Genomic DNA, 27,160 nt, shown 5'->3' with positions numbered 1-27,160 from the left:
GCTGAAAATGGCCTGGTTGATATTTTATTGGCCCTTATGCATCCCTGTGTTTTGGCCCTATTTGTAACAAGAGCTTTTCTTCCAAATATGGTATGCTCATGAATATTTAGATGAGCTGCGCGCTGATTGGTTGAGCGAATCCCCATACACACATATTAGAGACGCGCGCTGATTGGTTGAGCGAATCCCCATACACACATATTAGAGACGCGCGCTGATTGGTTGAGCGAATCCCCAATACACACACATTAGAGACGCGACAGACTCTCATATTCCAGACACTGCATTGTTTCGTAACCAAATTAACTTCTGAGACTTTTTTATGCGAGAAATCAACAATATAATGCTCAAATATGGGCCATTTTACGAAAATTAATGGCTAATTGCAAATTTGGTAAGACGTGTCGTGTCGGACTTTAGGAGCTCCACACAGTCTGACTAGAAAGCGGCAGCCTGCTGGGCTCCATACCCAGGGCAAAGTCACCCTTTGTGGATTACTGCACTACCGGGGCTCCGCGGCCGGCTGCCAGCATAACTATAATATATTTACAGTTTTAATTTCGTCACGGCACTTATATCACAGCTACCCCAAGGTCTTACAAAGCTAACCGTTGTGTCAGTTTTCAGTGTAAGGCATTTTTATGAACGCGAGGCGTTTTGTTAGGAGGAGCAGCTAGCTAGCTATATGTCCCATTCAATACAATGGGAAAAGATCGCTGCTAGCTAGCTACACTTTCTGCATAACTATAGCTATATTTACAGTTTGAATTTTGTCACGGCACTTATACAACATCTACCTAAAGGTCTTATAAAGCTAACAACGGGGTCCGATTTCAAGTTAATGAATATTTGTGAACATTAAGGGTTTCGTTAGCTGCAACTGTCCCTTCAATCTTAGCTACCTGTGTAGCTACAAATCATGGATAGTTAGCTTCATTTTCGGCGTAATTCGAGTATATTTACAGTTTGAATTTCGTCACGCCACTTATATAACCTCTACCCGAAGGTCTTATAAAGCTAACAACGGTGTCCGATTTCAGTTTTATAAACGTTTGTGAATTTCAGAGGAATTCTAAGAGGAGGCTAGCTAGCTCTCATTGATAGAGCTAGCTCCATCCAGCCGCAGGCTCTATCAATGAGACTCGCGGACAAGAGGCGTTTATTTCACCGATCGTTTGTTTAAATAACTGAACACATTATAATTACACACATTAAAAGATTAACTGGAACCTGTGGTAACAGATTGCTGGCATAACAAGCTCGCTGACCACGCTCTCATTCACAAACACGGGGAATTTAGCTAGCAGGAAGAGGGGAGCTGCAGGCCCTGGAGCTCTGTCCAGGCAGCGGCATTTGGTAGTCCATTAACCCACAAAACGGTGACTTTGCGCGGGTATGGAGTGCCGTGGGTTGCCAGCCGTGACAGAGCTAAATCGAGCTCACAGCAGGCCGGGGTATGTCAAGGAAGGCAGGCCAGGCAGCGAGGCAGCAACACAGGCAGCACCGGCCGCTGAACTCCGACACACAGAATTTGCAATTAGCCATCCATTTTCGTAAAGCGGCCCATATTTGACCTCTACATTGTTGATTTCTTGCATAAAAAAGTCTCAGAAGGGAATTTAATGGTAAAATAGCAGATGAACAATGTATACAATTTCTGAGATCTGCCCGACCTAGAGTCAGAAGACTAATTGATCTCAAGTCAGTTGTGTAGCCTATGTAAATGTTGGGGCGTGACAGACATAGAGACTAGAGCCAAATGAGGAGGAGCCGCCGAGTTGACGTCAACTAGGCGGCTCGTTGAGATTTGCCCGTTTTCAGAGGCAGTTTCAAATTGTGAGATTTGCAGAGGAAAGAGGTGTCAATGGGATTTAGAGATTCTATGTATGTCCTAGTTACCCACTAAACTGTCATTATTCAACTATGACAAGGTAAAATTGGTTTTGCATTCTATCACCCCTTTAAGGCAGTTCAGAAACAGGGTCTCTTTACATAGTTTGTCCACCAGAGAGCACTGACAAGTCTATTTTTAAACTGTAAAATGTCCCTCTCAGTATATATCCTGGTTATGATTATTTAATACACAAATTGAAGCTCATCAATTAAAACTCATCAAACTTACCAAAAATGTTTATGCTGTGTGTTTATCTAAAGCCAATCAGCCAATATATTTTTATTAAATTTTTAGACATCCAAATATCAGTATCAATATTGACCTCAAACATTGAGTATCATCTATGATTTTTACTTTGAAAACCCAGTAGGAACACATTCATCTTACTGGATTTGAGCTGCAGATACTGTCTCCCTCCAGAGCTCTTCAAAAGAGCATTTGGGATAGAGGACAGACATAGATGACAAGAGAACGATAGAGATCTATGTAGTAAAAAGCTTGCAAAGAAACATGTTCTGATTGAAATGTTTTAGTGTAGTAGTTGGTTCCCAACCTTATTGGCTTGTGACGCTATAATGAAAGAGAAGCAATGTCTACTCATGACTCATAATGACATATATATAATATGTATGTATGTATGTATGTAATCATAATGAAATGTCTTGTAAGTAAGTAAGTAAAGTTTATTTCTATAGCACATTTAAAAACAGCTTGCGCTGACCAAAGTGCTGTACATAGCGCATTAGCCACAGGGTAATAAAATAAAAATAAAAATAAAACACACGTACAAATCACTGATTTAGGCTAAAAAGGACATCGAAAGACAAGCACTTAATTACAAACATAGCAGGATAAGACAATTAAAATGCCGGGAAGGCCAATGTAAAAAGATGAGTTTTGAGCCTGGCTTTGAATATCACAATTGAAGGGGCACTTCTGATGTCAGGTGGCAGTCGGTTCCACAGCTGAGGGCCAGCAACAGAAAAGGCTCTGTCACCTTTTTGCTTAAGCCGGGACCGTGGGACATGGAGGAGGCCTTGGCTGGAGGATCTGAGGGACCTGGGAGCTACGTGAAGATGACCCCTGGGATATTTCCCAGTTTGGAAATTGATTTTAATGGCATCCTGAGTAAAACACAGTACCTCATTTAACTTTTTGTGGACAAATTGTTCACTATTGTAAGTTGCAGTGCTTAACAATTACAACTAGATGTCACTCTACATCAACATTTAATCAACATCAAGCCTCTCCATCCTCCATGTCTTTCCTCCTCTCTCAACACATACATGCACAAACACAGGCAAGCACACATACGTGGTAAACATATTCTTACCAAATATACAGCTTCCTTCTGCAAATCAGAACTTTATCTCTATCTTTCTATCTCTTCTCTCCCATCATTGAGCTTGAGTGAGAGATCAGCATCCATGCATTAAATCACACCAACAGGGGGCGCTGCTCATGTGAGATCCCGCATGGGCGTCTGTCTCAGCCTGTCTGGTTTTCTACTACACACAGAGCAGTGGATTATGTAATGTTTACTATTATGGCAATATATCGAGATAGTGTGCTTTCTCTTGTTCTATTCATTATACAGATGAGATGATATATATCAAAGTTATCAAACGTGCCGGTGCCTGTCTCACGCACGTGCCATCATCTCAAGCATGCACATCTTTCAGTCAGTTCTCAGCACACCGTTTTTTTCTTCAGCACCACTGCCTGCAAGATACAAACATGGGGTTAGCCGAGTTTACGCCAGACCACGCCCTCTCGGTCCAGCTGGTGGCAACACTCGTGATGACATCACCGCCGCGTGCACCCATTGGTCCTGAGACGTTGCACACCTGTCCAATCGTCTGCCGGTGAAGTGACGTCAGCCGAGACCGGTCCCGTTCGCTTTCATTGGAGTGGGCGGGGCAGAGAGATTACCGACGTCAGAGCCAGCGGGATGCTGCACCGTGATTGGCTGATTGCGGTGAAAGTCAGCGTCTGTTGCTGAGAGAAAAGGGAGAGGGAGAGAGGGAGAGCGGTTTGCAAGGGGCACCGATGCGTCGGCTGCGCCACATAAGAGTTGTCCAGCTCGTAAACAAACTTAAAACACACACTCATGCACAGTTTTCACCTGTGTCAATGCTTTCGCTCTGTTTGCCTAAATAATAATAATACAAAATGACAACTGTAATGCACGTAATGCAACAGTTTGGATACTGGGCCACAGAGTACAACCGCATTGTGGTGCTTTAATCCTGCTGCACCAACTTCTATGTTGAGAAGCAGAAGGGTTGATGCATTATCACCGTCTGCTCAGGAATGGCACTTGTGCTGTCAATTATGGTAAACATACTCCTTTTCAGAAGGGGAGGGGGCATTTGTGCCTTTCTATTGGCTCTTAGTGACTTGATCCCTCCTCTCGGCCCTCCCTCATGCTGTTCCTATGGTTCCCAAAGCTCTTATTGGATACTGTAAAGTTTGGGAAAGGACACCGGTCTGGCTCAGCATCCCCTCCACCATTGGCTGGATCCCCCTGTCTGTCAACTGGACTTTGACAGCCCGCCACGCCCTCTGGTCTGTGGCACTGGCGCTGATTGGCTACTGTACCTGTCAGCGACCTCTGATTGGTCGGCTTGCCCAGCTGTTAGTGGTTCATTCACCATTTTGTGACTGTAGTGGAAAAGAAGACCGATAGTTTTTATAGCCTTGTTTGAGTTTCTGTGGGGGAAAGACATGTTTTGCGGACGAAAAGTAAAGTGTGAGTGTGGACCACGCAGTCGTCAAAGCCGACAGCAAAGGGATGTTACCGAACGTTGTGCCAGCCCTCCTCATCAGAATTAAGACCATAAATCTTTCTCCGGCGAGGGGAAAAGCTCTGTTTGGGTGAGTTGAAACTAAGTTAGGAAAAGGTAGTGAAGCTCCACTGACACGAATATTAAATGTTCAGGAGCAGCCATTTAGCACGAGACGACAATCATCTGCCAACGGTCGATCGGTTGTTCCGATACCGTCCGAAGAAATGGAGTGACGAAGAGCCGAGAGAAAGGGGAGGGGTGGGGGATGTAACAGCCTAAAAACTTTCTCAAATGTTTTACCGCAGTCCCACGGACGACCGGGAAACATGTTCGCATTCCTCGGGTGACATTACAATATTGTGGATAATGTTGAGTACTTTTCTTTGACCTTATAGCTTTGGAGTTTTGCGTGGAGCAGCGCTAGCGTAGTAAAATCAATCGACCTATTTGCAGCATTGCAGCCCAAATGTTTACTGATAGCAACGCAAGCTAATTCGGTGTTTATAAAATAGACCTGGGACAAAGTAGAAAAACAAGACTGCGTACAACGTCCCGTTTCCTTGTGTTCTGGCTGACGGTGTCATTATGTGGGTACTAGTAGTCTGCTACCGTTGCGTACTACGACTACTACAACCACCACCACCACTACTATTAACGTTACTGAGCTGTTTACTAGAGCGAAACACCAACAAGGAAAGATTCCTGCTTTTCCCTCAAGTTTAAAAAAAAAAATCAGTGTCAGCTTACAGACTCCATTAAGGAAGCTTCTCCGGAGTAATTGCGTGTATGCACTAGGTATTGTGGATATTTGCATGCCAAACGTCGTTGTATGAGGAAAAATTAGGCCCGTCTTCTTGGTATAATAAAACGTCACTTGAAACCGGTTGTTTGTGTTTGTTACTGAGCGCCGTACAGAGCGGTCTAAGTGACTGCCTCGAGTCATAACACTGCTTTGACATTGTGTAGCGCCTCTCGTAGTACTCGCAGCGCAAGGAAGCCGGGCCAGCATTCTCTGTAAATTCTCGGCTTTTCCCTCGCCGACACTCCACTTTTCTCCACTGCAATCAGTGTCGATGCACCGTTGACATCTCTGACTGGGCAGTTTTTAACATATTTTTTTTTGGGTGGGGGTGCATTTTCAGTCACATGAATTTAATACTTGTTGTTTTACATTTGGACTTAAAGTGTCCTAATCTGTCCTGCAGATTCATGCTGTTGCATGCATTCCTCATATCTTCATCATTGCCCTTGTTGAGGTGGAAGACATCTCTCATGGTGTAGTGGTCATTGATGTAGCATTGGCAGTTCTGCCATTTGGTCCCAAACAGGAACAGTCACCTCTGATCTATGCTACAGCCTCCTGACCAATATGGGCCAGAATGCACAAATTCCAGGCGTCAGTGTACCTCTTTTATTGATATAATTTCCACAGTCAAAAATGCCACCCACTAAACAGCTGCCAGTATTCATACTACGTCACAATGGATGTTCTCCATAACAAGCGCAGTCACACACTTGCATGCTCACACACTTCACAGCTTGGCCTCTTGCTACACCTTCACAAAGTGTTTTCTTTTACTTGTCTCATGTTGCATGTATGATCACGTCCCACCCACTCACAAGTGCATAAACCAAAGTCTGTGTGTCTGTGTGTGTGTGTAAGTGTAACAGAGAGCATGTTTTTATTTTGCTGTTTCATGTGTGAGTGTGTTCCCCGGTGACCCAGTTAAGGGCAAAACAGCCCTACCATGCTGGAGTGTACGAAGGGCCACGTAGGCTTCACTATCACATACGGTCTTTCTCTGTTGTACCATCGTGCGTTCTGTCCTCTCCATCCCTGTCCCCGTCACTGCAGCCTTGCACCCATACAGACACCCATAAAATGCTGTTAGGAGAGGGATGAGCTGCAGTGTGCCCGGTAACTACGTATACACTCACACTGACATATAGTGCAAATGCAGCGTTGAACAAGGTAGGCAACCTGAAGACAGCCGCATACAGTCATATCCTTGTGTACTATAAGAAGCTCAAATGTCCCCAAGTCTCACACACACATACATATACACATACACACACATCCTGTGCCATATTGCGGTGGGGCATAGGCTAAATTCTCTACGAATGACCGGATAAACTGGCATCAAGTTGGAGGTTTGTTATGGTTGTATATATAGTCCAGTATTAAATACTGAAGAACTTATTCTTCTTGTAGTGTTGACATTGAGATGAGATTTCCTTATGAATGACTGTGTGTATGTGTGTATGTGTGTGTGTGTGTGTGTGTGTGTGTGTGTGTGTGTGTGTGTGTGTGTGTGTGTGTGTGTGTGTGTGTGTGTGTGTGTGGCGCATGCATGCTCCCTTGTCTAACCTACTAAGAAATCAGGATCAAGATGCATGAAATTGTATAATTTTAATCTACAAATGTTATATCATAAAAGTTATTTTTATTTATTTTTTTGTTTGTTTTTACAGAAAAGCAAAAATCATACCAGCCAGAGTGTTAGCTCCTGTATATGTGTGTGTGGACGGGTGTTTTTACGGCACAATGAATGTGTGAGTGTAAGACGATATATAGGTCCAAGGGAGATTTTAACAGTGTATGCATGAATGCACTGTAAATTCCAGGGTGTGTGTGTGTGTGTGTGTGTGTGTGTGTGTGTGTGTGTGTGTGTGTGTGTGTGTGTGTGTGTGTGTGTGTGTAAAGTTTGATGTTGCTATGCTGTGGAGGGGGATTTCATTGTTTGTGTGTGTGTGTGTGTGTGTGTGTGTGTGTGTGTGTGTGTGTGTGTGTGTGTGTGTGTGTGTGTGTGTGTATGTATGTGTTTGCTGTTTAAGGAGTCCAGTCCAACGTCTTTGAGACGATAGCCGTCGATTATCCGTCTATTCAGGATTTACAGTAGCATGAGACCAGAGCACCAAATATCTCAATCTTAACCTGCTCTAATGCTGGTAGGTGCAGACGTCTTGAGTCACCTAAATTATGTCTGAGTTCCTCTCTGCTTTGTCTGAATGCAGCCCAGAGGACAATCCGGATTCTCCAACCTCTTTCTTTATATTTTTAGTCCTAATAACCTATGCAGTAAAACCAAAGAAAAGAGATTTAGATTTTGACATGGTCTTGGCATCTTGGATTGTAGCTAAATAAACATTAAATATCTGCAGTTATTTTCAATTTAGGGGATGTTTGTGGAGCACACACTGTGTTTTGTTTTTCATCTTTTAGGGGAGAATTGGGACTATTAAAATCTGATGCATTTTATTATATGGCAGCACTGAAATTATATTATTATATAGATACCTCCTGCATGAATTCATTTACTTTCTCCTGTAATTTAGTGTAACATATTTAGTGTGTTTAACAACATTGGTATTTTTTCTGGAATTTCAAATGGAATTCTGTGGCTAGGATGATAGGGGTGGGAATCACCAAAAGCATCACAATAGGATATCATCATGATACTTGCGTCACAATATGATATTATTGCAATTTAAAAAAAAATGTATTACTTTTTTCCAACTTCACATTATTGCCAATTTCAAATTAAGTCCCCAAAAGGAAACTTTGTCAACATCTGTTTTATCTAAAAAGATAAATGTCTCTGTTTCTTCATCTCACTTCAATTGTATTACTGCAAAATGGGATTGCCAAGCAGAGCAACTAACACATATTTAATAAAAGATCGATACTTGGCATCTGTGTATCGATACAGTATTGCTACGGAAAATATCTTGATACTATGCAGTAGTAATGGATCCCTAATGGATTCACAAATGGATACACATGGTTGAAGAGTTAAAATGTTTAACTCTCAGTAACAAAAACTTATGAGGATGATAAATAAATAGTTTTAAACTTGTTACAAACTTGCAAAAAACGCTCATCGCTGTAAATAAAGAAAGGTCCAGTTTAAAACTTCTTTGTTAGCTACATGTTGTGCAGTCCGGTACCTTCAAAGTTACAGAATGCTAATACACACAAATGCCTGCTACTGGCTTATCAGCCAAAGCCTAGAGAATTTTGGAAGGCCGTGAGCATGAACCATGTTGCACAACACATTTTTCTAAGCTAAGCACAGATCCTCCCGAGTCATTCAGTCAACCAGACAGTCAGTCAAGTGGCCCTGACTCCTTCCTGTCTTTTCCAGTGCAGTACAGCAATTACAGGACCAACACTCCCGTTCCAGGCCTGAGCGTCTACTCTAATGAAGGAGTACTTGGCCTGGTGCTGGTAGGAAGGACATTCATGCAGTCCAAATTTTCTTTCTTCTTTCCGTTGCTTTATCTGAGATAGATGATTTATACAAAATGTACTCTTAACTAGAAAGGGAGTAATAACTTATATTTTTTTCTTTATTTATTTTTTGTTATCAGCACTAATATTAAAAAGTATGGCTGATATTTTGGATTGTATATTTCATTGTGTTAGTCTTACTACACTGGAAAGCTTTAAAAGATCAAACTGCTTTGGACTTACTTCATATCTGTTTAGTTCTCTTTCGTACATTTAAAATGAAGTAAATAGTGATCATTGTTTTCGGTTGCAGACTCTGACAAACTGTTTTGTAGTTGGTAATAGTTAAGCACAGATATGAACAGAGCAGTGTTTTTCAAATGGCTGCATCTGCAGGAAGCATCACAGTTACAGTACAGTAGGTAAACTCCAGATGTGAAGTCACACACATGGTGCTAATTCAATGAAATTTTGAAACTTCAGTATCACTCTTATTGGTATCTACAGAATTTACCATGGTAATGATCAATGTCTGTATATTTCATTACTGTGCGTCGCCAATCCGTAACAAGAATAATGAAAATGGACTGATAAATTCTAATGAAATGAAAGCACCTATGCCTGTTTGTACAGTAAATACTGTGCCAGCGATGAGTGTGTAAATGACTTGGGTTGTTTATTAGTCATTCAGGACCAGGAAGAGATGCTTTTCTATACTGCAGGAAGTGGAAGTTGTGGTGTTACTGGTTTATGTTATGTATTGTTTGTTAAAGCGAACAAACTGTTAACAACAAGGTCACCTTATGTATGTGTGATGAACTTTTCCAATGTCTAGGATGGGGACTGTGAGTATGTGTACCGTATGAATTTGTCTGTGTTCTTGTCTGTATTTTTAGGAATGCGGACATTAGCACATGTGGATAAGTTGCTAAGCTTAGTCGAGGGGAGCACATATGCACACGTCTGTGTGTGTGTGTGTGTGTGCGTGTGCGTGTGCGTGTGCGTGTGCGTGTGCGTGTGCGTGTGCGTGTGCGTGTGTGTATTCAGCCTGTAATCTTGCATAAGTGAGTGTGCCTGATCCATTGCCATCCTTTTAATTTCTCTCATTTTTGGCATATCTTACTATGGCAGATTATTCCAATTATACTGTCTTTTTGTAGATGTGCGTGTGCGTGTGTGTGTGTGTGTGTGCGAGAGAGAGAGAGAGAGAGAGAGAGAGAGAGAGAGAGAGAGAGAGAGAGAGAGAGAGAGAGAGAGAGAGAGAGAGAGAGAGAGAGAGAGAGAGAGAGAGAGACAATGACAAAAGAAGACTGGGAAAGACTGAGACATCGAGAAAGACTGAGAGAGAGCCAGCGAGTGTTAGAATGACTGTGGAAATTCCCAATGACTACACAAGAACAGCCTATTTGAGCAAACAGCCAAACAGCCGCATACTCCCACCTTTCTCTCTTTCTATCTCTCTTCTCTTTTTCTCTTTCCCTCACTCATGTTGTAGGGTGACCTCACCCAGGCCACTGCCAGCCCTTTTCCTCCCGATGGAAGTCAAAAATAAATGCTGTATTGCGATCTGACGTTGAAGACGCAGAATCTAGTCTATAATGCATAGCGTGAGAAAGCTTCCCTGTGGCATTTTGAACTAGCTGGAGGGAGTACAGTGAAGTGATCAGGCGACCTGTGTGTGTGTGTGTGTGTGTGTGTGTGTGTGTGTGTGTGTGTGTGTGTGTGTGTGTGTGTGTGTGTGTGTGTGTGTGTGTGTGTGTGTGTGTGTGTGTGTGTGTGTGTGTGTGTGTGTGTGTGTGTGTGTGTGTGTGTGTGTGTGTGCGCATTTGAAATTAAAGACATGTAGGCCTCATTAAAGGCACACACTTGGATACTGGAGTACTGTTGGAGACAAATTGAAGCGAGTGACCTTGGATGTTTACGTTTATTTCTTTCCTTTTTTCTTTCTATTGTATTTGGCCCGATTTTTTAAATCTTTTTTTCTGGCCCTTTATTTTAAAAGAGTAAACTATCCCATTAAGTGTTATCATACTCACACAAGAAAATTCACTTTTTATTAATTATTAAGTATTAGTCTAAATATGGGTCTAGAGAAGAATACTGACTTTTATAAGAAAAGCAATCATGTCCTTTATTTTTTTTAAAGCAAATTTTTAAAATGTTGCCGTCTGGTTTGAAAATGGTGGTTAGCAAATGTTGAAATTAAGATTTTATGTTTGGAGTGTACAAACTGGCACTTATAGACAAGCGTACACACAGACACTCTTGCATGCACACTCTGGTGGATCAGGCTGACATGGAGAGTAAATGAGAGCATACGTCAGATCTTGAGCCAATGTGATAGCCCGTGCAGTGTAGTACACTTCCAGGTATGACATCATTTTTATTCTCAGCAATATTTGATTATAAAGATAATAAATGACCACCTATCTTCTGTATCTATCTCTTTCGTTCCAGCTTGCAATACAGAAGACAGAAGGACAGGGGAGAAGGAAAAGCACAGAAAGACAAAAAAAGAGTGCCTTCAAAATAAAAAAGAAAAAAGAGGAACGCCACAAAATCTGCACTTTGTGAACAGTGAAGAGGAGATGAGACCATTAAAGAAACACAGAGGGCGTTCTCCCCCATTAACTAGAGGCAGAGGGGGGCGAAGGAGAGGGGGCTCACAGCCCCTCCAGGAGAAAGACCCCAAAAGAGTCAAGAGGGAGACACTTGTCAAAACCACACAGCATACACCCAACACTCTCACACACAAACAGACCTTGCCCACAGTTGCCAACTCTAACGAAGAACCAATCACAAACAGCAATACCCCCACGATGGAGGAGTCTACTGAGCTGAGGAAACCTGTGGAGTCAGTTGAGAAGGAAGGTAAGAAGGCAGAAGAAAAGACAGAAAAGGAGAAGATAGTGGGCACAAATGGAAATAGTGCTGTGGCCACTGAATCTGTAGCATTTCCTACCTCTTCTCCAGCGCCACTCTCCACAGCCACGCCCCCTCTGGCCACCAATCACAGCCCCAATTTAGGCTCCGTCTCTAGTAGGAAAACAGCCACCTTTAAGGCTCGCGTACCCAAGAAAAAATACACATATGAGCACTTTGCTAACAACGCAAATGCCCTGACTACCATTCCTACCTCCAGACCCGCACACATACACAACAGTTATTGCAATATTAACAGCAAAATAAGTGATAGTGTGAATACGCCCAATAATAATTTCAAGAATAGTAACAATATTAGTAATAGCATTAATACAAGCATTAATGTTAGCATCAATAGCAGTACTAGCAGTAACACTACAAAAGGTATTAACAACATGACTAACAGTAGTGCTCGGAGCCATAATACTTTTATCAATAGCAGTAATAGTAGAAGTAATAATTGCTCAGGTAATCAGTCATCAGTCTTAACTGTGGATAGTAGAGATACAGAAGCAAACTGTTTTGTTTCCACGGAGGATAAAGCCCTCAGGACAGCAGATTCCCAAGCTGGGGAAAATGAGTCAGAGGGGGCCCCTTACTCAGTGCGCTCCTTGTCCACTGATACAGCTAGTGAGCACTCCGCTGACCTAGACGTCATGGAAGCAACAGGACAAAGCCTTCATCAAAAGAACTCCAACTACCCAGCTCCTCTCCATAACTTGCACCATAAAGACGCCAGTCCTTCAGAGGGACTAGCCGAAGTTCTGGCTAAAGGCATGAAAAACCAGAGAGTTCTTGCTCGCCAGATAAAGAGGACTATGGAGAGTGGGGTTAGGGCTACAGGGGACAGAGGGGTTAAGGAGATTAACTCATGCCCCTTATTATCTGTGTTCAGACCAGGGGTGGTGCGTAGGGTGAGTGGAGGTACTGTTGAAGTCCAGCTCCAAGGAGAGGAGACTCTTGTTAAATACCCTTTCCATGGTGGAACCGTGATGACATCGTCATCAGGGGCTGAGAGCACTGTGGAGTTTATTTTGGATGCCCCCCCACCTGGCATGGCACCGGTGGCAGTCAGGACTCGAGTGTGCGTGCCCTTTGGTGGAGAGGAGGGGGGTCCTCTGCTCTACAGAGAGGGGATTATCACTCAGGTGGACCCCCACCCCGGTGTGTCATTTCCTTACCAGGTGCTTCTAAATGAAGACAGAGAGACTCTGGACAATGGAGGGGTGGGGGAAGAGAAAGAGAAAAGGAAAGCTAATGCTCGGACTGTGTGGGTGTCCCGACAAAGTCTGAGGCTTCTCACCCCTCCTTGGGAGGTCCCACATTTGGATGGTGGGAGGGCAAAGGAAAGAGAGCGGGAGAGGGAAAGAGAAGAGAGGGAGCGGAGGGAGGAGATGGAGGTAGAGAGGGAAGTGTGCCAGTTGAGTATTGGGATGGGGGTGCTGGGAGGGGGAGCAAGGTTAGGCCATAGTTTTTCACATGAAGGGGTTGTAGGTGGGCATCCCTATGTAAACGCACACCCACCACCCCATTCCTCCACCGTGACATCTAGTGTAGGTGGCAGCACAGTTCATGGCTGCGGAGACAACTACTCCGACAGAGAGAGACAGAAACAGCCAAACACTCCAGAAGAGGACGTTGAGGTGTCTTGTTTTAACATGACCCTCACTGTTGATCCCAAGCCAAATGCTGGGACATCTCAGCAAGTAAACATCGTCTCCAGGTCCGGTTGCTACCCCCCCTCCTCCCCCATCCTCTCTTTGGTGCGGGGTCTGGAACCCCCACCCTTCTCCACCCTACCTACTCCTCAGCCACCCCGTTCCCCTGCCTTACTGGTGTCTGAAATGAACAACACCACTCCAAACCTACCTCCATCAAAGACCACTCCCACTCAGACCCCTACTCCCACTTCTGGTGGGGGGTCCTCCTCTACCTCCTCTCGCTCCAGGACTCCCCTCTCATTGGCTCAGCAGAAATACAAGAAGGGTGATGTGGTGTGCACCCCTAATGGTATCCGTAAGAAGTTCAATGGTAAGCAGTGGCGGAGGCTGTGCTCCAGGGAGGGCTGTATGAAGGAGTCTCAGCGTCGAGGATACTGCTCAAGACACTTGTCCATGAGGACCAAAGAGATGGAGACAGCGGGGGGGGGGAGGAGGAGGCAGCAGCTCAGGGACAGTCACCCCTGACCTGCGGGGGAGAGCAAGCAGTGAGTTTGAGTGGGACGACACATCAAGAGAGAGCAGTGAGACCGGTAGCAGAGGAAACTCCAGACCCCGCTTGGTCCTCCCCTCCCTCCTCCCCCATGACCTGTCGTCACGCTTTGACTTCGATGAGTGTGAGGCCGCCACCATGCTTGTGTCATTAGGGAGCTCCCGCTCTGGCACCCCCTCCTTTTCTCCCATCTCTAACCAGTCGCCCTTCTCCCCTGCCCCCTCTCCCTCACCCTCCCCACTGTTTGGCTTTAGGCCGGCCAACTTCTCCCCAATTACCGCCTCCCCAGTCCTCCAACACCGGAGGCACAGGCAGCCCAGCGGGACAGGGGGCAGTAAGGTAACAACCCCAGCTGGAGGAGGAGAAAGGGAGAGACACACTTCAGGTATCCAGCCCTCCTTCCACAGCAACCTGATGTTTACAGTCCCCATGAGCCCCAGCAAACGAAAGCCCGACGCACCTCCTCCACCACCCCTCCCCTCACACCACCATGATTACACACCCAAGACAGAGCTGGAGCAGGGGGACCTTAACTCTTTCAGGGTGCTGTCCCCCCAGACATCAGTTTCACATTCCCGCACACACACACCAACTTTCTCCCGACCCAGAGGAGTGACCACCCCGTCCTCCAGTAGGTCACCGTCCTCCACTGCTGTCTCCCCTCCTCCTCTGCTGGTGTCTCCAACTCCTCCTTCTCCTCTAACTCCCGATGGAGGGCCTCGTCGTGTGGTCCCTGTATCCCAACAGGCCTTGCGGGACTCCCCTGTCATTGTGAGAAATCCCGAAGTCCCACTGGCAAAATTTACAGAGTGTCCCTTAGGAAGAGGAGGAGGTGGAAATGAGGGAGGGACAGATAAAACCACATCTACAGACATCGGCCTAACACCCCTCACCCCTCAGCCAATTTCAGGCCTCCAGATTCCCGTCCCCATTAACGCTGCTGCAGCCACAGTACCAAATGGCACCGTCCTTTTGCGGAGCCCAGCCCAAACTCTGGTGCTTGTGTCCCCGACACCCTCCTCCCTGCCCACCACTGACACCCCTGACACCCTCCTGCAGGCCCTGTCAGTTACCGTCAGCACAACAGTCACAGCTCCCGCTCCAAGTAGCACTGACAGCTCTGTGGAACGAGAGGAGAACAGGGGGACAGGGTTTGGGGGTGAGGTCCAGCAGCCAGTTCCCTGTCACCCTTCTCCCACCGCTCTGCTGCCCCTGATCCTCCCAGCTGAAAACCTTCACCCTGTCCCACGAAAGGATATCATCATGGGACGTCCTGGCACAGGTGAGAATTGCTTCATACGTGTGGGTGTATTTTGTGTGCAAAGTCAGTGACTTTGAAGGAACGAGGATACACTTTTGGAGGCTATGGAGATTTTAGTCGCAATTAGGGAATTGGGCTGCAGTTAGAAAACAGGAGATATGTGGAATAAGCATATTTAATGCTGTATTCTGTGCACCTTTAGACATATTCCAATCACATATATAAATAATAAATATGTTTAGTCTCTGTTCCAAAAGAATATAACAAAGCAAAACTCCTGAAATATATATTGTCAATGACAAAATAATATAGATTAGAATAGAACATTAATTAGGGATAATGTGTTGAATGTATGAAATGAAATTGAATGTATTATAGGCTATAGTTTCCTTATTTCAAAGTGAAAAATAATTACACACAATTCTCACACAGTATACTTTCCTTTATTATATATTCTTTACACAGTTTTTTTATATTTAAATTATCATTCAAGTCAAATTATTCCTACATGACACCAAATTTCAGTTCTGTATACAAATTAAAAATGATGGAAATTAATTTTTTATGAACCCCAATTTTTGGAACCTAACAGCCTCGTGGGGAATATTTTCTGCAACATCCCCAGTTGTGTGGCATAAAGAGGTAGGGGAGTTAGGTTTTTTTTTTTCTCTCTGCATAATTATTTTCATGTTTTAGTTTGTGTTTATTATTGAATTGCCTTCCATAGAGTATATTCACTAAATTCAATTATAAGAAATGTATCACACCTTTTTAAAGGATATATTTTGGTAGCTGTGTGTCTCTGTAGTGTCAACTACTAATACACACAGTGTCAACTCAGAATGGATTGAGGAGAAGCTGTTAACATGTCTTGAACTAGCAGGTTAACCAGCATGTTGCAGTATAATACTAGAGATTCTTCTACTCAAAAACTGAGACTCCACAGAGACATGCAGTGGCAGTGCAGATACGTCCAGATGAGAAACTGGGGGGAAAAAATCTGTTTATTAATGTGAATTCAGCTGAAGCTACTGCAAGTGGCATACGTGTTAAAATAGGAAGAAGACTAGGGGCAAATTATGTGTAAATGTAGCTTTACAAGTTTCTCTTTTTGTTTTGTGTACACACACACACAAGCTTTCATTTTAAAAGGACATTTTCCTGTTAAATACAATGTAAATAGCAAAGACATTTCTTAGTTTTTGTTTTTCTCTATATATTTTCTGAATAATGTATTTGTTTTATTTATTTAACATAACTTGTTTGATAACACCTACAGTCTAATAGAGGCTTCGATTCACATTACCATGCCACGACCTGTGTGTGCTTATGTCCAGTGAAAGAAGCTCCAGATAGCCAACATGCTGTTGTCCCATATGGCTTCCTCTAGTCGTCTGTCCACCATCCTCATGTCTGCTGGTAAAACTAAACTAAATGCTTAACTGGTCTTGTGAGTCCCATGTAAGCCCTGATACAGGCACCTGTCATTCACCAGGTCAGGACTAGGCTTGTTGGAATCACTGCTGAGTGTCAGCAATTAGTGAGTTAAGAATAATCCATGCCGTCCATCCCGGTAACTCGGAGAAAGGGAGCTCGGTTTGTCTGATGATTTTTGGAAAAAGACTATTTTACATCACATATCATATTTAAGAGCCAAACAGTTATTACAAAGATAAAACTATCAAAGTAACAATACAATTGTTGTTTTGGATTTTAAATACAAATGGAAAAGGGACACTATAGCTGGATGCAAAATTATGTATTTGTGTTCATGTGTATGTGTGAGAGAAAGAGAAAGTGCAAAAGAGAAAATGTATGCACGGGCATGGATGTTTTTGAGTTTTCTGATTGAATTGGACTGTACTTATACAGGATTAGCTTTGTTGATATTGGAGAGTCCCTCTTATATTCCTCGTAAGTCATTATAGACAGAAACTTCATGGCTGAGTCGTAGCAATCATACACTATATAGACAAGACACAATGCAACAGCATGGATTTATAATAGAAAGGAACAGGGAAGTTCGATAGGAATCTGAAGCAAAAGAAAATAATGGAGGAGTGTAGCTGTTCCCTGCTCTAAATCAGTGCTACACAAGACATTAACATTTAAAGCAAACGTGAGGTTTGGAACGTGTGTGCGACATGTATGTAGGCCAGTTTCCATCAACTTGTTTTTGATTTTGTTTTTTAGAGAGAGAGAGAGAGAGAGAGAGAGAGAGAGAGAGAGAGAGAGAGAGAGAGAGAGAGAGAGAGAGGATTAAATCAGAAAGAGAATGAGGAATGCCAGCATAGATGAATAAAGACGTAGACGTAGGAAAAGAGAAATTAACAGCACCTTACAGTACAAATCTTGCAGTTTATTTCTTTAAAAAAAAGTCTGACCACCTGATTAAGTGTGTGTGTGACTTCCTGACCCTAGCCACTATTATCTCCTAACTCACTACAAACTATTTCCGCTGACTCTTACTGTGTGTATGTTTATGTGTTTATTAGTGACTCATGTAACGCTATAGTGAAACAAGGGGTGGGCAGCGTTCTTGGCCTCTAATACTCAGGTGGGTTGATTGTAAATGTGTGTGTGTGTGTGTGTGTGTGTGTGTGTGTGTAGGATATATGTTGTATGTTTCAGTGTATTGTGTGGGTGTGTGAAGAATTTATTTCTCAAGCTTCTGTGTGGGAAAATGCTGTACTGTGTGTGTGTGTCTGTGTGTGTGTGTGTGTGTGTGTGTGTGTGTGTGTGTGTGTGTGTGTGTGTGTGTGTGTGTGTGTGTGTGTGTGTGTGTGTGTGTGTGTGTGTGTGTGTGTGTGTGTGTGTGTGTGTGTGTGAACATTCATTATAAGTTGAAAAAAGAGCCTACTTCTCAGTTCTGTTATATATGGACATATAGTATCAGTTAGTGTTATTCACTTCACCAGAGCCTTTTGCCCTTGGTGTGTACTGTATACTTATCACTGTGTGGACGTTCACGTGTGATAGAGAAGTTGACAGGAAAAGGAACACTGTCATTTTGAGTGTACGGTCCTTCCTCAGATCCCTTTTTTTTTTTTTTGCAGCTGAAAGGAACGCTGAATGAATGAATTGCATCTCTTTATGTGAGTGTGTGCACGCTTGCCTGTGTGCGTGTGCATTTTTATTTTGAAGATCTTTAAGCAAGAAGCACATGTGGGTGTTTTCTGTAAAGTTAGAAAGCGTGTGTGAGCTTTTGCATATGGTCGTAGGAGAGTGTGAAATAACAGGGAAAGTAGGAAACACCGCAACTGTGTGTGTGTGTGTGTGTGTGTGTGTGTGTGTGTGTGTGTGTGTGTGTGTGTGTGTGTGTGTGTGTGTGTGTAATCACACGTGTGCTATATTTGTGTTTGCAAGTTTGTGTAGGTATTAGTGTCTTTTTAACAGCTTGTGAAATATGAGCAAAAGGTAAACAGTACATTTTATTTTAAAGGTTAATTTAGTGGTTTCCAAATTATCTCAATTATTTTTGTGTCAAAATATATTATAAAAATCTTGGCAATTTTTTCTGGAGTCTGGAGGGAATTGTTTAACAAAACAAAACAAATTACACCTATTCAGGGATAGCTAAAACTCAATACAGTACATCAAGCCTTTTAATTAAACAGAACAATTAGATGAATGAATAAAATGTGCAAACTACATGTTTGGTATATTCCTGTGATCAGGTAGGAACTTTGATTTCATCAGGAGTGAATAAAATCACTGTGAAGTATCTGGCAGTTAATAAAAGGACTATATTTCAGCAAACCAATATAGTTCTAACATTACGTAAGGCGGAGGCATCAGATTAATAATTTTTTTTACAATTCAGAGATAAGTAGTCGGTGAGTTCTTCCTCTCTTGTCTATGTCTGTGTGATATACATTATAATCCTGCACATATTCATTTATATTCTGTGTTTTTGTTAATTCACTCAGATATAAGGCATCAGTCCTCTGCTCCTCAAGCAGCTCCTCAACTGACGCTGTCACACACTTCTTAGACAAAGCTTGCATGTGTTTTTTTTGTGTTTGTACCCACCTAAGACACGCTACGTAAGTAAATTAAACATCTTTTCAATTGTCCCCGTAACTTCCTGTATTATCAAAACTATTAAGGGAACAGGCAGAAAAGTGTAAGCGACAAGATGAAGGATGAGACCGTTTTTTTTTATAGTGTCACATGTGTGTTGCATGCAGTGTGTGTGTGTGTGTGTGTGTATGAGACGGAGTAACCAAGCGTCAATCATTGAGTACCGGATATGATGTGTTAGCGCCAAACGCCTGTTGCCATGGCAACAAAGCAAACATCACAGTGATGTAGCCTGTACATAACACAGAATATTCACAAATAGAAATAGCAGTGTGTGTGTGTGTGTGTGTGTGTGTGTGTGTGTGTGTGTGTGTGTGTGTGTGTGTGTGTGTGTGTGTGTGTGTGTGTGTGTGTGTGTGTGTGGGTGCGTGCGTGCGTGCGTGCGTGCGTGCGTGCGTGCTTATGGCACTTTCCAATGAGAGACACAACCAACACGTTATTTGTGGCTCCTCTTTAGTTTGTCTTTGGGTGTTTCACTCAACAAGAAACGAAGCTGGATAATCGGAAGGTTTCCACTAATTATTTAAGCAGCGAGTAAAGTGTTCCAGGTCAAATAGCCTTTATATTTACAACAGCCATTTCCAGTCCTACTACAGTTTTCTTTTATTTGGAAAATTACAACCTTTATTATAAGCATTTATTTAGATACTATTTTACTTTTGTAGCATTCTTGAGTGGCAACTTCCATCAATCTAGCTCTGAATTCAGTCAGGAAAGTGTGCATGGTGTCCTTTTTATAGAGAGGACCTAGAGGACTTTGCTGCTGTAAAGGTCTTAAATGAGTGTTGTGTATTTGTTTGCTTGTATCCAAATCCATGTTTTAACAGAAACACCAGCTTTCTTTTGTATGACCACGCACTGAAACTGCTCGGCATCTCACATACTGTGCTGCATGAGATGTTTCAAAATGACTCATGTCAATATCCCACAGTTAAAAATGACTGAAAGTAAAATTACAATAGTATATTATTAAATGTGCATAATTCTCTATCTCTGTGTTGCTCACACACGCACATGCAGTTTGTGCAACACTGAGAAAACATGTCACACTTACGTAGACATGAATACACTTTTTGCGTGCTGTTATTTTGCACTTGGGTACATATTTTTCTCTGCCTTCTCGTTTTCCCCGGTCTCATTTTATTTATTCTTTCTAAGAAATTGTGACACTTTTACATACAATTTGTTTTAACCCTTTGCTCCATCGCATTGCAGTGTTTTCGCTTCCCCTCCTCTTCACTTTGCTCTCTTCATCCTGGTCTACCCGGATACGGATACCCGGGAATAACATCCCCACTCCCTCCCGCCTCTGCTTTACGTAACTCTTAAAGCCCTGCATATCCTCCCTGGCCATGGCAACAACCACATCTGGATCACACAGCCATCTAGACTGGCACCAAAGCACATATGAAGCCCTCAAGACTTACCACAAAAGTCATATGCAACGATAATCCTTTTTCCTATTGGACAAAGCATACTTTGGGGAGATTCTCAAAATGCATTGATGCAGTGGGACTCAAAAGTCTGAGGTGGCTACAAGACCTTTACTGCATGCAAGTAAAGTTAGACTGATATTCAGATTTGCTTCTTCAGGATCTCAGTTGAACCCACTTTCATTGTTCTCAGGAGATCACAGTTCTCATGTGTTCCTCACATCCCAGTGTTTGGAATGAGAAGATTTTTTATTTAGCTCAGGAATGTCTTTTCTCTCCTTCATCCCACTCTCCTCTCCTCTCCTTGCATCTCTAGCTCCACAGTCTTTGCACTGTTTTTTTGCTGCTGCCCGTCTGTTGGCCATTTATCTGCAGGCTAGTAGTGCCCCCAGATGGTCAAACACATACATTACAAGTTCATTCACACAGTGGATGGAGAGATCTGGGTCGTCAAACACTGGTCTAAAGTTTGTCTGACATGTATTTTCCCCAATGCTAATTCACTGTTGGGAAGAGAGATGCAGTGAATCTGCATGTGTAGCCACACAGTGGAAAGTGTGTTTTGTGGGTGATGAGCCTATTCAATTCCCAGTGATTATCATTTTATTCTTCTCAATACTCAGCAGTACAGTCTTACCTTTGCAACATTGAACGAAATAAGGAGTAGAATTCAGTTTTGTTTATACTTTAACTGAAGCTAGAACTAAGCCATGATCGAGTCCAGTGTCCTAAAAGTAATCTCCAGTTTGCGTCCCACAAAGCCATCCCTCTGGGTGTCCATAAGCCATGTAAAAAATAATTGGTTAACTTTATTTTGATGCAAAAGATGGTGATGGTCAGTGGCAGATTGGTGACCACGAGCGACACAGGGTCCTGTGCCCAACATAGCTGTTGCCATGGTAACTGCAAAGGACTGGTGGATTGAGTTATAATTGGACGGAGCAAAATGGTGGGTTGTGGGAGGGAGAGAGACAGAGCACAGGGGTGGAAGATGAATTAAGGGATGAGAGAGATGGGATGGGAGGGTGAGCAAAGGCAGTGCTCCACCTGCACGGTGCCAGTGTAGGTAAAGAGGAGGAGGAAAAGTTTCTTGTGTGAGGTCACGTGGCGTTTGACTAATGTAATTGGGAGGTAGAGACATGCATACATACGCACATTAAAAGCATGATGTCTGTAAGAGGAGACAACCACTGAAAGCCGCTGAACACCTACACAGATATTGCACTGCCAGCATGGCAGCAGGCAGAGATAGTAAAGCTCAGCTGAGGGGGAATTTCTCTTCTACTGTTTTTTCATAACCTTCTCTCTCTTACTCTTGTCGGTCTTCACCGCTTATCTCTTTTATATATGACTAAGTCCTTGAATTCTCTCTCATCTCACGTCTACCTCACCTTCTCTGTGCAGCTTTACATGCATGCAGTCAACAGATTTTCTTAATTTACATCTTTTGTGCTTAAATAGCTAAAAGCTAAATAGCAAAAATATGTTGTACAAAATTATCTATAAAGTGACAAAAGTGTGACTTTTACACAAATGTTTTTTGCAGTATTTTGTAGATTTTAGGTGTATTCAAGCCAGGCTAAAGGAAAAACCTGATAACTCTGCTCTGAATAATTGGTCAGATGAAGTTCATTAACAAGGGCTTGTAATGTTTGCCCTGGGTTGTAACCACTGAGCAGCCACAGTAATCCCTCATCTCCACCGTGCCCTCTTTCACCCTCTTTTTTTCCTTTCACTCACACAGTCAAGCTGTCCAACTCCCTCTGCTTAGCACATTGTGTTCACTGGGTTGACTTCTTAAAAGCTTGGTGCAGTTGATAAGCCTTAATCTCTTATTTTCTGTATCTGTTTGTCTCTTCTAATGCCTATTAGTTTAGCCCTGTCTGGAAACCCCCAGTCTTAAAAGAAGTACAGACGGGCTCCCCATATTTTTACATGACGCAAGATGCTTTACTGATGCTAATGGCCTGACAAGATACAGCAGAAGGAGCCTAGGTACACTGTAAATGTGCTCCTTGTTGTTTAAGATGTTAGAATATTACTTATCTTGTCATGTACGGTACGTATAGTAGCACGTTTAATTTAGATTTCTCAGTGTTTGTTTGTTTTTTTATTAGAGAAGTAAAACCCAGGCCTGAGAGGGTTAAATCTTTTACAACTGAGGAATGCAACTTCAAGTGGCTCTCACAAACTTATTGGTCAGTTACTGAGCTCCTGATGGGCTGTCTGACTAGTAGTGGTAATTAATCAGTGGTTCCTCACAGTTTTTAATTTATCTTATGGATAAATGAGCTAAGCTACCGGTAAGCATGGCTTCTTGACTCATACAGCATGATGGAAAACTATATCATGCATACAAGTCTACTTCCTTTCTGCCATAGCTGTGTTATATCTAAATAATATAGGTATCTTTAAATGATTTCCCTTTGTCTCCCTTTGCCTCTCCCATCTCTGGCCCCCCACACCCTTCCTCCTTTTAAGAGAAGTTCTGTTTTCACAAGTTGTTTTCTCTCCACCCACCCACCCTCCTCCTCCATGTCTCCCTCCCTGCCTCTTCTGCTGAAAATGACTCCAGTCTATTTTTACCCTCTGGTCCTCTCCACCCATTTTCCCTTTCTATCTAACCACCCCTACTCTCCTGTTTTCAATTCTCTTCTTCTCTTTCTTTCTCCCTCTGTCCCGTTGATTGTTGCATCAGAACATTTAAAATTCTGTCTGGAGGAGGCACATTTGCATGATGGAGAGATGGAAAAAATGTTTGGGGATTTAAAAGGGCTTTTTATGGTGGAAAATTACTAATAATCACTTGCCTCTCCACTGTTAGCTGCATTCCTAAAAGCTAAGTAGCATTACCAGAGAAAGGGTTTATAATCCATCTCAAAAGTGAATATTGCTGATTTATAATACAGTCAGCATTTATGTTTACATGGAATAACTTTAGAAAAAAAAATAAAGCACCGAATGACCCTGCATACTCATATAGGTGTAATGGGCGTGAATGTGCATGGTCATCTTGACCCCCCCCAGAGCCCTCATCAGCATCCACCCCCGTGCAGATTGCATAAAAAGACCAAAAGCAGCGTGGAAAGTAGATAGCTCACCAGCGCCTTCCTGCAACGGATGGTCTTTATGGGTATTGAAGCAATAATAGAGCGCTTGTAAAAGGGAGGGATCGTGTCTAACTTCTGTTAGGCCATTGGTTGGCCTACATCTTGAGTGTCGTCTTTTGATTGGTGGTTTCACGCATCCGTCAAGGTTTACTACGACTCCACTTGCACCAATGACATGACCGTGGGGTGGGCTTACTGAAAGAAACATAAAAATACAATTTTTTGATTAATCACTTGAACGCCAGCAAGTGTTTATATATAGACACAATAAAACTATATGATGTTTATTTATTTATTGCTGTATATTTAAGATAAGTGCAGTTAATGTGGCTAGAGGAGCAGTTGGTCATAAAGCCGAGTGAAATTTGCATATGACTGGCATTCCAGTGCACACTCCGACCAATCAGGGTTTGCGGCGGGCAGATGACAGGTGGCTGCATTGGCCAATAAACAATTGGAATACGCCGAGGAGGGCGGGACAAGGCTGGGCGAGGTTGACAGGACGGGAAGAGGAGGGGGCGAGTGCAGGGGGGAGAAACAAGCAGCCTAGCTTACAACAAGAGGAAGAGGGAGGGAAAGAGAAAGAAAGGACCAAGGCTTGCGCGCGCGAGAGAGAGAGAGAGAAAGAGAGGGAGGGAAACGAGACAAAAATAAGGGAGTAAACTCGGGCTGGGGGCTGTGGAGATGATATACAAGCACTTTTCTGGACCAAAACAACACTCGTGACATCAAGTATTAACTGAACTGGACGGTGTGCGCACCGATGTCGTCCCTACGAAGTGGCTAGCTAACCTGCTGCAGACGGACGGATCTCACCAAAGGCTTTAACCTAACGTTGCTGTATCGCTTTTTGTAAAGCCCCCCGTCGGGTTCAGGTCCAGTATTCGGGCATCTTCTACCAGCCACTCGTTTGCTGCTTTGTGGAGGAAAATAACTGCGATTCATCCCCATTTTTTGTCCTCGCCGACTGGAGTCAGGAGTCCTCACCGTGGTCGCTTTTATCGCTGTGTTGTAGACTCATCAGTTGCTAGCTAACGTCAGGTCTGTGGCCAGATTGGCCAGGTAGGATATGGGCTGGTCGATTAGAGACTATAAAGTGACCAGTTAAGAGCTTGGAGTAGAGACGGTAGTGTTTGGTAGCTTTCTTGATAATCAAACTGATTTATAGTGGGCTTGTAAACACTGGGTGATGGATGAATGCACCAGATTTACAGTCAACGAAATCTGCTAATGCCCAGTAAACAAGGATAACCCGAAGTTGATCGCTATCGTTTTATAGGCGATTTCGGATATTGGCAGGCGTTAACCGAACTGTCAGGTTAAAACAGGTGCATAGTACAATTCTGAGAGCAGGTTATAGGAAAAACAAATTAGTTAGTATTTGGTGTAATGCACTTGTCAGACAGTGCTCGCAGGATTATTTTGGCAGCCAGTACCTGTTATTACGCATTCGTAGTTGAGACATGAGAACAATTGCGTTTCTTTTGCCTCTGTCTGTGCGGCGTGTGCACGACCAGGGGCGTTCCCGAGAGGTTGGTCCAATTTGGAGCGGTGCGCTTGAGGCTCCGGTTGTTACAAAAGGCAGCTAAATTGGCGTCTCTGTTGGTTTATCATATGAATCAGAAAGTATTGAAGGTGTGTAAGTAAACAATGGACACTTGGACAACAAGCAGTTTCTTTCGCAGCTCTTCCAAGTTAAACTAATCACCTTAGCTTTGATCGCCCCAATTTGCTTGTTGCAGTGTTGTTTTGTCTGATCGATACAAAACCCTCTTACAGCAGCCCCTTAGCGGTTTCAGTCGGGGGCTTTGCTTCTTAATAGCTGCCAAGCCCATCTGTATGCAGTTGTATTGTAGCGCAGAGCAAGGCTTGACATGGCCCAGAAAGACTGCGTAGTTTTCGGGCGGATGTTAAAATCCAGGCCGTGGATGGGCTAGAGGCCTTGATAACCCCTTCGAGACCAAGCTGCTGGAGTAATGTAAACAAACAGGGAGAGAGGGCATCGGGGGTAATTAGACCAAAGGGAGGAGGATCTTGCCTTCGATCACACTCGTTTCAGTGGATCGTCAATACACTGTTGCATTCTTACAAATGTAACCTAAGTATTGTATCGTTTATAGTACATTTTGTCCACTGATGTTTAAGTGTTACACGTGCGTTATTAGATTGCGGCATTATGCTATACGGAGAGATGGACTCTACTTGACAGACACATTTAATTTTTACTCGCATTGGAACTAAAACGGTATCCCTCTCCAGGCCAAATCTTAAAATCCCCTTGATGCAGGTTGATGATGCAGTAATTGTTGTGAGTGATGACCGCAACCTGTAGGGATGAAACGGATACAGACACATTTGAGCACCTGTGGTCATCTGTAAGCTTCCCAGCAATATCAGCTCGAGATTTGGGATTTAAGATGTTTCTTTACCTGGATTTCTGTGTGTTGTAGAAGAGTGATTTTAAAAGAACATATTATTTTTGCTGCGAGAAACATCAAGGATTTCATTCAACAATGTTCTCATCAGAGAATCCTCAGTATCTCCGCCAAGGATTAAGCATGTTTGGTTAGTCCATGTCACTTACCTTACTGTTTATATGGGAATATAGTATCCTTTATGCCAGATCTGTTCCATACAGCAACATTTCATTATTGTTTACTTGTAGCATAATGCAACAAAAGTGTTAATTATTAATATTGAACAGAACCTATTTTAGAAGGCGACCGATACATTCAGATTTTGTTCCTTTTAAACTTTTTGGGAGAATCTTCCTCAATAAAAGATTTTTTTTTCCCCAAAGATGGAAATAGGGATAATATTTTACAGTCCTCCTACAGCCTCTTGCTTATTTATGGGGGTTCAGAGTGTACCAGCTTGTTATCCATCCAGCCTGTTATTTAGAACAGAGAGTCCTTTTGTACATCTGCTGTTGTTGGAGGGATTTAACCAGTTAAGTGGCTGGAGGTGGGCTACTGTGGCAGTACTGATATTCTCTGTAGTTCTCAAAGTACTGCTAATTGTTGTGTTCTGCCAGGTAGTTAATTGCATTCACCTAGTATCCCAGATACTAACCAGTCGCTTACTAGATGGCTAAAATAAAAGCCAGTAGTGCTGTGCATCCAAAGGAGCTGCTGTCAAAGCAGTGAGCTTTAGTCTTACCCTGATTTTTAGTGAATTTATTTGTGGTTTGTGTCTCATTGCAAACACATTTTAAGAAATAATTAGA

General features: G+C 43.0%; 1 protein-coding gene across 1 annotated transcript in view; it reads left to right on the top strand.

The window, feature by feature from the left end:
- Window positions 1-4,564: 4,564 nt before the first annotated feature.
- cicb (capicua transcriptional repressor b) overlaps window positions 4,565-27,160 on the top strand; it is a 40,226-nt gene continuing 17,630 nt past the window's right edge. The window contains 3 exon segments of the mRNA XM_028580892.1: window positions 4,565-4,771; window positions 11,372-13,970; window positions 13,972-15,329. Coding sequence (XP_028436693.1) covers window positions 11,503-13,970; window positions 13,972-15,329 — 3,826 coding nt within the window. The 5' untranslated portion in view covers window positions 4,565-4,771; window positions 11,372-11,502.

The sequence above is a fragment of the Perca flavescens genome, chromosome 6, assembly GCF_004354835.1.
Source record: "Perca flavescens isolate YP-PL-M2 chromosome 6, PFLA_1.0, whole genome shotgun sequence".
NCBI classification, from domain to species: Eukaryota; Metazoa; Chordata; class Actinopteri; order Perciformes; family Percidae; genus Perca; species Perca flavescens.
Note: the sequence above shows the minus strand (reverse complement) of the source record. Positions and strands in the feature narration are given on the sequence as shown.